The sequence below is a fragment of the Lepidochelys olivacea genome, assembly GCF_965140295.1.
Source record: "Lepidochelys olivacea isolate rLepOli2 genome assembly, chromosome: 9".
NCBI classification, from domain to species: Eukaryota; Metazoa; Chordata; order Testudines; family Cheloniidae; genus Lepidochelys; species Lepidochelys olivacea.
In genome coordinates this window covers 10,597,473-10,610,484 of record NC_140419.1, presented here as the reverse complement: position 1 = coordinate 10,610,484, position 13,012 = coordinate 10,597,473, and the positions used below count along the sequence as shown (strand labels likewise).

At 43.2% G+C, this 13,012-nt stretch overlaps 1 protein-coding gene across 2 annotated transcripts in view; it reads left to right on the top strand.

Annotated features, from left to right (window-relative positions):
• The window catches only part of LOC311526573 (uncharacterized protein), a 255,395-nt gene extending 242,668 nt beyond the window's left edge, over positions 1-12,727 (top strand). The window contains exon 4 of one of the 2 annotated variants that reach the window (XM_084639741.1): positions 12,685-12,727. In XM_084639741.1, the coding sequence (XP_084495867.1) occupies positions 12,685-12,715 (31 nt within the window). In that variant the 3' untranslated portion in view covers positions 12,716-12,727. Of the gene's footprint in view, positions 1-3,519; positions 4,094-12,684 lie in introns of those variants that run through there. The other variant, XM_084639740.1, reaches the window with a different exon arrangement.
• The last annotated feature ends 285 nt before the right edge of the window (positions 12,728-13,012 follow it).

The following is a 13,012-nucleotide window of genomic DNA, read 5'->3' as shown; positions in this document are numbered from 1 at the left end:
TGGTGGGGAGAAAAAAATTTTACATGAGGAAAAAATGTAAAATAATTGCAAAAATATTGGGAAAATGCAAAGGGATGATTCTTGCTGAAATTAACTCAGAGGATGTGCTTATATTTTTTTGTATTAAGTAATTGAAAATGTATTTTCTTTTATTGTGACTGTATTTATTAGTGTTTTCAATATTGAAGCATGAGGAACAGCATTCATTCTTTTGAAATATGAACCTGGAATAATGCACCTACACTGGTTTTATGATCTTGTGAATGGAATTAACTGTGATGGTTGACTAATTGCCAAAGATTCCATAACTGCACACAATATAGACTGTTTCAGTGTGCTATGAGTCTAGATCTGCCATTTGTTTTCTCTAGATATAACTTAGATTAGATTCTGAATCACTTCACTGGAAATAACCTATTTTTCATTCATGTATTGAAGTACGTTTCATCTATTGATCTTCAAAGGTTTTATAGATAGGTTCACTGCATAATAGGCATTATTATCCCTCGATCTGAACACTTCTGAACTTTTAGGAAGTTTGGCTCTACATCCAACTTTGTCCCATCTCTACAAAGAATAAAATCCAGGAGTTCTGATGTCCAGTTCCCTGGTCTTGTCGCATAAAGTTCTGATTTCCCAAATAGTACTCCCAAACCTTTTGAAGTTTTCCTATCACAATAAATAATGACAACGTGTCAGGTTGGTTTAGGTTTTGGTAGAATGTTTTCATGATTTTTGTATTGAAATTCCAAATGGAAGCAATTGTTTGCCGAACTAGCAAGTGAAATGGACTAGAAACTAACTATAAAAGGTTGAAGTGGTGCACTTAAAGGTAACTTTAATTACTTAGGTCTCTGCAATTTGCTTCGTCCATTGCATGGTAACATCTATTTATATTGGCCCAGGAAACACAATTCTTCAGTTTCCTAGTGATTTAAGAGACGATTGCTCTGGTTTCATGATAAGGATGAAAACGATATAAAGTTAGGGGAAATATTTTTAGTTAGGAATGTCTCATTTATACAAAGTGAATTTGAAGAGGGGTCAGATGACTAAAAGTGAGTGCAACATTTCGCCATCTCCAGTGGTGTGTCATTAACTAGAATGGTTCGTGCCATTCAGTGGTTGTTGGTATTTATACCACTATATAAATGTGCATAGTGTTTTACTAGGTATAGGATTGATTCTCCAGTCACTTAGAACAGTTTTGTGCCTATGTGGTGTCATTAATTTAGTGGTGTTAGTCCTGATATACACTAGTGTAAAAGAAAGGAGAGTCAGGTCCAGAGTCTCTGCTATGATGAGTTTACAATCTGTGTTAAGACCTAACATGATGAGTAATGATGATAAACATGGGAGATAGTGGGGAGGTTGTAACAATCAGATTGTGTTTTTGCTTCATGTAGTAATGCACACAAAGCCTGGAGGTCCGCAGTCTTTATAATTGTATTTAGTTACTTAACTTTTGTTTCTTTGATGAAAGGACTAGGATTTATGTGTTTGTGGATAGTGTGTGTTTTCAGAGAAGAGTAGAAGTAAGAATTTACCTTTGATATTTTCTTTAAAACTCAACTGAAGGAGTTTGACCATTTATTCAAGGAATGCATTCTTTCTTCAATGTATCTATCAATGTCACTCTTTTACCAGCCATGGGTCTAGTTTTTGAGCAACATGATAAATTATCTTGTTGAATAGCGTATGATCCCTGCACCTCTTCCCTTATGGAAAAGTCCTATTTGGGTTTGTCTTGACTAGGAAATATGCTCAAATTTAGGCAAGGCTTAGCTAGCATGCACTGTTTAAACCCCAGCTAAACTGGAACATTTTACCAGTGTAGATATAGAGTAACACCCCTTTACTTTGATTTTGTTTCAAATTCTAATCCAGTTAAGATTATGAGCAGCTCAAATCAAGATAAATCTGATACCCTGCATTTACACTAGGAAAAAGGTCAAGGTGTAGGTCAGGCTTAGCTCTCACGTTATCTAAGCCTTGGTCTACACTAGGAATTGAGGTAGACTTTAGCAGCGTTAAATCGATTTAACCCTGCACCCGTCCACACGACGAAGCCCTTTATTTCGACTTAAAGGGCTCTTAAAATTGATTTCCTTACTCCACCCCCGACAAGGGTATTAGCGATGAAATTGGCCTTGCCGGGTCGAATTTGGGGTACCGTGGACACAATTAGACAGTATTGGCCTCCGGGAGCTATCCCAGAGTGCTCCATTATGACCACTCTGGACAGCACTCGCAACTCAGATGCACTGGCCAGGTAGACAGGAAAAGGCCCGCGAACTTTTGAATTTCAATTTCCTGTTTGGCCAGCGTGGCAAGCTGCAGGTGACCATGCAGAGCTCATCAGCACAGGTGACCATGATGGAGTCCCAGAATCGCAAAAAAGCTCCAGCATGTACCAAATGGGAGGTACGGGATCTGATCACTGTATGGGGAGAGGAATATGTGCTATCAGAACTACGTTCCAGTTTTTGAAATGCCAAAACCTTTGTCAAAATCTCCCAGGGCATGAAGGACAGAGGCTATAAAAGGGACCCGAAGCAGTGCCATGTGAAACTTAAGGAGCTGAGGCAAGCCTACTAGAAAACCAGAGAGGCGAACGGCCGCTCTGGGTCAGAGCCCAAAACATGCCGCTTCTATGATGAGCTGCATGCCATTTTAAGGGGTTCAGCCACCACTACCCCAGCCGTGTTGTTTGACTCCTTCAATGGAGAGGGAGGCAACACGGAAGCAGGTTTTGGGGATGAGGAAGATGATGATGATGATGATGAGGTTGTAGATAGCTCACAGCAAGCAAGCAGAGAAACCAGTTTTCCCAACAGCCAGGAACTATTTCTCACCCTGGGCCTGGAGCCAGTACCCCCCCGAACCCACCCAAGGCTGCCTCCTGGACCTGCCAGGCAGAGAAGGGACCTCTGGTGAGTGTACCTTTTAAAATACTATACATGGTTTAAAAGCAAGCATGTTTAATGATTACTTTGCCCTGGCATTCGGGGCTCTCCTGGATGTACTCCCAAAGCCTTTGCAAAAGGTTTCTGGGGAGAGCAGCCTTATTCTGTCCACCGTGGTAGGACACTTTACTACTCCAGGCCAGTAGCACATACTCGGGAATCATTGTAGAACAAAGCATTGCAGTGTATGTTTGCTGGCATTCAAACAACATCTGTTCTTTATCTCCCTGTGTTATCCTCAGGAGAGTGATATCATTCATGGTCACCTGGTTGAAATAGGGTGCTTTTCTTAAGGGGACATTCAGAGGTGCCCGTTCCTGCTGGGCTGTTTGCTTGTAGCCGAATAGAAATGTTCCCCGCTGTTAGCCATGGGGACGGGGGAGGGATGAGGTGCTAGCCACACAGTGCGGGGAGGCAAAATATGACCTTGGAATGAACGCACATGTGCTACGTATGTAATGTTAACAGCAAGGTTTACCGTGAAAGAGTGTACCCATTGTTCAATAAAATGTGTCTTTTTAAATACCACTGTCCCTTTTTTTTTCTCCACCAGCTGTATGTGTTTCAAGGATCACAGGATCTTCTCCTTCCTAGAGGCTAACGAAGATTAGAAGGCGAAAAAACCACACTCGTGATGAAATGTTCTCTGAGTTCATGCTGTCCTCCCACACTGACAGAGCACAGACGAATGCATGGAGGAAGACAATGTCAGAGTGCAGGAAAGCACAAAATGACCGGGAGGAGAGGTGGCGGGCTGAAGAGAGTAAGTGGCGGGCTGAAGAGAGGGCTGAAGCTGAAAGGTGGTGGCAGCGTGATGAGAGGAGGCAGGATTCAATGCTGAGGCTGCTGGCGGATCAAACTAATATGCTCCAGCATATGGTTCAGCTGCAGGAAAGGCAGCTGAAGCACAGACCACCTCTACAGCCCCTGTGTAACCAGCCGCCCTCCTCCCCAAGAGAGGCGAACGGCCTCCATAGCCTCCTCACCCAGACGCCCAAGAACACGGTGGGAGGGCCTCCGGCCACCCAGCCACTCCAACCCAGAGGATTACCCAAGCAACAGAAGACTGGCATTCAATAAGTTTTAAAGTTTTAAACTTTTAAAGTGCTGTGTGGCCTTGTCCTTCCCTCCTCCACTACCCCTCCTGGTGCTTCTCTCCTCCACCACCCCTCCTGGGCTACCTTGGTAGTTATCCCCCTATTTGTGTGATGAATTAATAAATAATGCATGAATGTGAAGCAACAATGACTTTATTGCCTCTGCAAGTGGTGATCGAAGGGAGGAGGGGAGGGTGGTTAGCTTATAGGGAAGTAGAGTGAATCAAGGGGCGGGGGGTTTCATCAAGGAGAAACAAACAGAACTTTCACACCGTAGCCTGGCTAGTCATGAAACCGGTTTTCAAAGATTCTCTGATGCGCACCGTGCCCTCCTGTGCTCTTCTAACCACCCTGGTGTCTGGCTGTATGTAACCAGCAGCCAGGCGATTTGCCTCAACCTCCCACCCCACCATAAACGTCTCCCCCTTACTCTCACAGATATTGTGGAGTGCACAGCAAGCAGAAATAACAGTGGGAATATTGGTTTCGCTGAGGTCTAACCAAGTCAGTAAACTGCACCAGTGCGCTTTTAAACATCCAAATGCACATTCTACCACCATTCTGCACTTGCTCAGCCTGTAGTTGAACAGTTCTTGACTACTGTCCAGGCTGCCTGTGTATGGCTTCATGAGACACGGCATTAAGGGGTAGGTTGGGTCCCCAAGGATAACTATAGGCATTTCAACATCCCCAACGGTTATTTTCTGGTCTGGGAATAAAGTCCCTTCCTGCAGCTTTTGAAACAGACCAGAGTTCCTGAAGATGCGAGCGTCATGTACCTTTCCCGGTCATCCCATGTTGATGTTGGTGAAACATCTCTTGTGATCCACCAGTGCTTGCAGCACTATTGAAAAGTACCCCTTGCGGTTTATGTACTCGCCGGCTTGGTGCTCCGCTGCCAAGATAGGGATATGGGTTCCATCTATGGCCCCACCACAGTTAGGGAATCCCATTGCAGCAAAGCCATCCACTATGACCTGCACATTTCCCAGGGTCACTACCCTTGATATCAGCAGATCTTTGATTGCGTGGGCTACTTGCATCACAGCAGCCCCCACAGTAGATTTGCCCTCTCCAAATTGATTCCCGACTGACTGGTAGCTGTCTGGCATTGCAAGCTTCCACAGGGCTATTGCCACTTGCTTCTCAACTGTGAGGGCTGCTCTCATCTTGGTATTCTTGCACCTCAGGGCAGGGGAAAGCAAGTCACAAAGTTCCACGAAAGTGCCCTTACGCATGCGAAAGTTTTCAACCAGTGAGAATCGTCCCAGACCTGCCACACTATGCAGTCCCACCAGTCTGTGCTTGTTTCCCGAGCCCAGAATCGGCGTTCCACAGCATGAACCTGCCCCATTAGCACCATGATGCCCGCATTGCCAGGGCCCGTGCTTTGAGAGAAGTCTGTGTCCATGTCGTCATCACTCTCGTCACCACTCTGACGTCGCCTACTCGCCTGGTTTTGCTTTGCCATGTTCTGGTGCTGCATATACTGCTGGATAATGCATGTGGTGTTTAATGTGCTCCTAATTGCCAAAGTGATTTGAGCGGGCTCCATGCTTGCCATTGTATGGCATCTGCACAGAAAAAAGGCGCAAAACGATTGTCTGCCATTGCTCTGACAGAGGAGGGGCGACTGATGGCATGGCTTACAGGGTTGGCTTACAAGAAATTAAAATCAACAAAGGGGGTGGCTTTGCGAGAAACAGAATGGCCCCCTCAAGGATAGAACTCAAAACCTCAAGGATAGAACTCAAAACTGGGTTTAGCAGGCCGTTGATTTCATGGAGGGAGGGAGGAGAAAATGAATACAAAACAAATCTGGTCTATTTCTTGTTTTGATCCACTTCATCTATCTTTATACATCTTGCTGGCAGCAGACTGTGCAGTATGACTGCTAACCATCGTCATCTCCTGGGTGCTCAGCAGAAGACGGTGCAGTATGACTGCTGGCCATCATCTTCTGCTGGCTGCAGATTAAAAGACAGTGCACTGCCGGTAGGACTGAATCGCCATGAAACGAAACTTAAAAGGGAAATGACTTGGCTGAGTCACTCCCATGTTTGCCCAGGTGCCCCTGACCTCATCGAGGTCAGTTAAAAGAGCACCCTGGAATATGTCGATGATGGCTACCAGTCATACTGCACTGTCTGCTGCCAAAAGGCAATAAACTGTTGCTGTGTAGCAATGCAGTACCACGTCTGCGAGCACCCAGGAGACATACGGTGACAGTTTGCTGAGCGGGCTCCATGCTTGCTGTGGTATGGCGTCTGCACAGGTAACTCAAGAAAAAAGGCGTAAAACGATTGTCTGCCCTTGCTTTCATGGAGGGAGGAAGGGAGGGGGGGCCTGACGATATGTACCCAGAACCACCCGCGACAATATTTTAGCCCCATCAGGTACTGAGATTTCTACCCAGAATTCAAATGGGCGGCGGAGACTGTGGGAACTGTGGGATAGCTACCCACAGTGCAATGCTCCGGAAGTCGATGGTTGTCTCGGTACTGTGGACACACTCCGCCGACTTCATGCAATTAGAGCATTTGTGTGGGGGACACACAATCAACTGTATAAAAACGCTTTCTACAAAACCGACTTCTATAAATTCGACCTAATTTCATAGTGTAGACATACCCTTAGTGTGACCTAAACTCAATCCCATTTCTTAGTTGAGACAAACCCTAAATTATGTTAGGGATTAAGCCAAAAGGAATTTAGGGACAATTAATAGGATTCTATATAAATTACTCCAAAAACCTATAGAATATAATAGAGAATGAAATCCTTTCTATATGTTTTTGAACCATCCTCTAGAACTCTATAGCAGGGCTATAATTTTCTATTAAACTTTCTAGGATATTATAGTGCAGACCTATAGAAAGTTTATTATATTCTGTTAAATTCTATAGAATTGTTCCATAAGGATTCCACCAGTGTTCTGCTTCTTTAGAAGAGAACCCAGATTTGCTAAGCAGTTTTAAAATGTTTATTCCTAGTCTATATTATTAAGGCAAACCACGCTTAAACTGTGTTACCAGTTACCAGAGCTTTCTTAAAACCAGATTTTAAAACCGTTTTACTAGCATGTTTAACAGCCGGTATAGATTATACTGATCTTGATGACTTTTAACCAAATATCACTTCTCTAAGTTTTAAAAAGAGGATCCATGAAAATTAAGGCAGTTTCTAGGAAATCATGCTGTGTTACACCATCTGAAAACTACCCATCTATCATGTAGTTGAGACGTTGAGATTTTTTCCTGGGTTTTTGTAATGTTTGAAACACCTTGAGGAATAGAATGGAATGGAGGTATTTCTCTTTGTATAAAATGACTTTGATGTGGAATCAGGTCCATTTAAGGGGTGCGTAACAGTTATGTAGGAGCACTAAGCAGGAGTGGCCAGCCTCTAACAATAACGTTCAGTCTTTAGGAGCCTTCTCTCCATCTCCTTGTGCATCTGCGCAGCAAGTGGACATGATCAACTCTATGTGAGTTTGATTGGGGTGTACAAACCCTAAACTGAGCAGCAAGGGGTTAAGGAACTACTTTGGGCTCAGCCAGCCCCGTCCCGACACATGTATAATAAATGCACCACTTGGAGGAGGAGTTAAAAGGCAGGGAGCAGCTCACTTGGTGGCAGACCAAGGAAGGAGAGCAGATCTGCTACCTGCAGCTCCAGGAGAGACAAGCTGAGGGAAGGCAGAACCTCTCCTTAAACAACTGCCCAAAGGTCCTTCCCTGAGGGAAGGGAGGGCCTGCTGCAGAGACAGCCTGAGAGGGAAGCACTTCCTCTCATATGAACTCTGGACTTGATTGATCCCCATTATTCTTATTTGGACTTCCCCAGCAGGGGAAAGCTCTTGTACTGAGCTGGCCCAGGAGGCTGGACCATGCCACAGGAGGAGGCAGTTGCTGCCCGAGAAGGAGGAACGACCTTGCTATATGCCACTACCAGGAGGTGCCTTGTGGTGAGGAGACAACCCTCATGCCACCTTACCCCAGACAGTGACCTTGAGACAAATGCAGGGAGGTGGTAGGAAGTGGGCCAGGGAGGGCCACCTTAAGCATGGTGTCAGATCACTGATAGCACTCAAAGCACGGGTCGGAGTCTGGTGGGGTGGGAGAGCCTGGGCTTCTCTAACAACAACCTCCCTGAACATCACCGGCCTAAACACTGACCACTAGGCAGCGTTTCCCTGCCAACTAACACTGAGCGAGGGCTGTCACAGTGAGGTAGCAACATTACTTATTTATTTTCTTGCCCCAATTGACTAATTCATTGCTTTTGGTAAAGGAAATCTAAATATTGATGGTTGTTTTTTTTAAACAGTAGTGTAATCAGTTTTTAACATTAAGATGACTTTGCCAGATGTTGGTCACACTCAGATGCATTTTTTGCTAGGGTGTCATGACATAACTCATGTCCACGAGACCCCAAAAGACCTTGTTAACAATGCCTCACCCTGATATTAATAAGAGGGAAAAAATGCTCTAAGACAGACTCCTCCAGTGTGTGTGATGCTGTCTGTCTACATAGGCTGTTTACTGCTAAGGAGCAGCACTCTAAAATATACTGGTAAAAATGCAGATTAACACTGTTGAAGCCAGTGGAGCTATTCTGATATAACCACTGGTGCAACTAAGATTAGAATTTGATGTCTTCTGTATCTGAGACAGTTCCAAGTAGGCTGTTGTTACTTAACAAATTCATCCAGAACATTCATCTGTAATTCATCCAGAACACTGTCATATAAGAAACCTGATAAGATTATTTCATGCTATAGAATGTTTAACTCTGCTGACTGCATTGATGAATGTTAATATATTTGTTCACATCTCTTTTACAGTGATTTATCCATGATGATACTCAGGGGTGCTGGAACAATTTCCATAATAGGGGTGCTGAGAGTCATTGAAATGAACTGTAAACCCTGTATATGGTGGAAACCACTTCAACCCAGCACCCTTAGTTCCAGCTCCTCTGATGGTAATTATATTGGTGCTTGTAGAGCAATTAATGTTGCTACAGTTAAGAAAATGTATTTGTATCTCTCTCTTGAAGACATCTGGGGGAATACAGATCCTTCTGTTTGAAAGATTTTTCTTTGAGAGTTGAACTTTTTTGAAGTGTAATATTTAACACTCCTGTGTGTATGGACTGGAAAATATATGGAAAATTGTGAGGCATGCAGAAATATTACCTCACCCTGAGGGTGACCAGACAGTCAGAACTCAGTCACTCTGATGAGCTTTGACCTCTTTGCTTAAACTGTAGGTTTGACCTTACTGAATAGTGCCTTGTGTCTTCTAACATGACAGAAGTTTAATTTATACATTAATAGTGTAGAATTGTCCTCTTTTGTGGAAGACCCAGGAAGGGGAAAAGGTCACCACTTTGGAGCGTCCTTCCTATTCTCCCCATTGAGGAGGGGTTTCCAATCTTATGTTTGGTATCCAGGGCACATGGAGTCCTGTGTTCTGCAGGGAAACAAGGAGCTTCCTGCAGATTTCCATGTTGCAATATGGGAGAGCTAGGCCACTCCATGATGCTCCCTTAGCAGCCTCTTTTTATTGGCAATGTGACTCCCTAAAAGATGTCATGCTGCCAGTGGGTTACCTGCACATTGCCTTCTTTTTGTAGAAGACACACATGATTTAATGCATTAACTTTTGCATGGGTGTTTGTTTGGAATCTCACCATAATCAGTGTGAAGTGTGCCCCATATAATGGCAGTACCCCAGGTTCCATCCTCTCACTACCCATGAATCTCAACATGAGGAAAAATATCTATGGGTTCCAGAGGATGGGGGTTTCAGAGTAGCAGCCATGTTACTCTGTAGCCGCAAAAAGAAAAGGAGTACTTGTGGCACCTTAGAGACTAACAAATTTATTTGAGCATAAGCTTTCGTGAGCTACAGCTCACTTCATCGGATGCATTCAGTGAAAAATACAGTGGGGAGATTTATATACACAGAGAACATGAAACAATGGGTGTTACCATACACACCGTAACCAGAGTGATCAGGTAAGGTGAGCTATTACCAGCAGGAGAGCGGGGGTCGGGGGGGAGAAGTAGGGGAAGTCTTTTGTAGTGATAATCAAGGTGGGCCATTTCCAGCAGTTAACAAGAATGTCTGAGGAACAGCGGGAGGAGGGGGGAATGAACATGGGGAAATAGTTTTACTTTGTGTAATGACCCATCCACTCCCAATCTTTATTCAAGCCTAAATTAATTGTATCCAGTTTGCAAATTAATTCCAATTCAGCAGTCTCTCATTGGAGTCTGTTTTTGAAGTTTTTTTGTTGAAGAATTGCCACTTTTAGGTCTGTAATCGAGTGACCAAAGAGATTGAAGTGTTCTCCAACTGGTTTTTGAATGTTATAATTCTTGACATCTGATTTGTGTCCATTGATTCTTTTACATAGAGACTGTCCAGTTTGACCAATGTACATGGCAGAGGGGCATTGCTCGCACATGATGGCATATATCCCACTGGTATCATGCACTAATGCTGCTATTTCCTTCACCAGTGCAGCTGGAGAGGGAGTAATACAGCCCTACATGATTTTGTAAACAAAAATTACGATTTGAAATTAGGTGTCTAGCTAAATTTATCAAAACCGTTAGATTACACAAACTGATAATAGTTTGTGAAAAGGAATCAAGGCAAAATCTGGAGGTGGTAGTGGTGTAGATTTATTTCACTGAAATTGGCACAACAGAGTCTTGTATGTATGTGGTGATCGTGTACTTGTGCAATTGTATGGTAAATGGTCTAGAGGAGAGAGGAGAGTGAAGAATCAGGAAGTCCCAATTTTAAATTCTGCAACAATAATTTTTACAGGTCTTTTTCAAGGTGACAAAGAGTAAGCAGTAAGCGAGAGAGAGAGAGAGGAACCCATGCTTATTTGCCCTGTTCTGATTTTATTCTGGTAATTATTGCTGTGATTTGTTAGGAATCAGAGCTTAAGGAACAAGTTAGAGACGGAAAGCAAACAAGTCATATGTGATCTGGAGTTGACTTCTAGTAGAGATTTGTGATACTGTGACCTAAGAGCTCCTTTGTGCCAACTCAATGTAGTCTTGTTAGAATATTTAGCCAAACCATGTCATGTATCATATAAAAACAGGTGACATGCTGGGCATGAATATCATTGTATGATGTACATATGGGTTGTATATAGAGAGTTATGTCTGTGTGCTGGGAATATATTATTATTAAAATAGATTTTGGAGGCAGTGGATAAACAAGCCTGCCTCAGACAAAGAAATGTAGATTTACCTGTCTGGGTAAAGCTTTGTAAGCCATAGACAATGAAAGTACATTTATATATAAGGTAAACAGAGCAATCAAGCTAACAAACAGCGGGGGAAACAGCTTGGTGAGCACAGCAGGGCACACTGGAGTCTGAACCCCAAGGAGGTCTTCCTGACTCTTAAGGGAAAGACAACAGACTTTGGGAAATATAAGGGCAGCAATATGACCATCAAGTTGTCCTTCACTTAGGGGACAAGGGTGAATCACACCCTCCAATTCTGTAAATGTTGGATGCTTTTGCCTGGAGGTTTGGGGATGTTGGTAACTTGATTGTTTTAGGTAAGGCATAGCTTGCTAGAACTAAGTTTTAGGCACTAGGAAGCATGTTATTTTTGTTTTGTTATTCTTTTCTCTCTCTCTTATTCTTCCTTGCTATCACTTACATCCACATTATTAATAAACTTGTTCATGTTTTATTACAAAATCATCTCCATGCTGTTACACCAGAGTAAAGTGTGAGTCCTCGGCTAAACTAACAGGCTGGTGTATGTACTGTCTCTTTGGAGGCAGCAAACTTAATAATTTCTGTAAGTGTCCAGTGAGTGGGACTGGACACTGCAGAGAGATGTCTCTGGGGAACTCGGGAACTAGGGTTTACTGACCGTTACCTGCAAGGCAAGGTAAAGACTGGCAGTGTCTTGAGGAGTTTGCTGGTAAGATGAACAAACCGGTGTGGTAGAGCGCTGACACACAGTTCAAGCCCTAGCAAAGTTCACTCTTGCTGAGGCAGAGGGTAACATAGTGGCTTATGGTACTGGGTGTCCTGAGGACAGTGTCAGAGATACCAAAATTCTCCACTATTCTGAGGGACAGTAACATATAATGCCTCTCTCATTTGGGGATAAATGGAAAGAAATGGGTTTCCTAATACTGTAAATTTGTGTCAAGATAAACTGCATTTGACTTTGTTTTCTGTTGGCCAATTATTTATTGCTCTTGTGCTATTCACAGAGGAAATGGTATATGGACTTTTAGCATACTTGCTTCATACAGAAATAAATGTATTCCTCTCAGTCTTCAAATCTGTTCATGCATGTTCTGAGATCAGTGGATATGGTTTACATTTCTCTTGTGAATACTGGCATTTTAGAGATTTAATAAAATTCCTAACTGTTTTCAGAGCAAAGTGGTATCTAAAGTTGAACCCTGTTTATGATTAACTCAGATGTAATGCGACTTCATTTATAGTAAAATACAATTTAAATCCCACATTTTTTCAGTTAGAGTTGAGCAAACAATTTTCATGAGGGGTTTTGGTTCCTAGCTATCAGCCACTCATCCATTCCTCATCTTCTTTCCCAGGATGCTGGCTGTGCTCTTCATCCCCACCTGAAGATACTTTGTCTCAAAGCTTGGCTTCTTGATGGTTCGTGTGACTAGAATCAACTTGCTCTAAGGAAGTGCAACAGGTATTATTTAACAGTAGGAAGGAGTTCACGAGATACACTTACCTTCACAAATAGAAAATGTTCAGCCTGTGGTGTGTCCAAGGAGATGTTCCTCCTTTTTGTTCTTCCCTCTCAATCGTCCTTGATTACTTCCTACAGCTAAAATAGACAGAATTATCTATAAGCTCTGTCAAGGTCCACTTGGTGGCTCTAACAGCTTTTCATTCAGCAGTTGACAGATT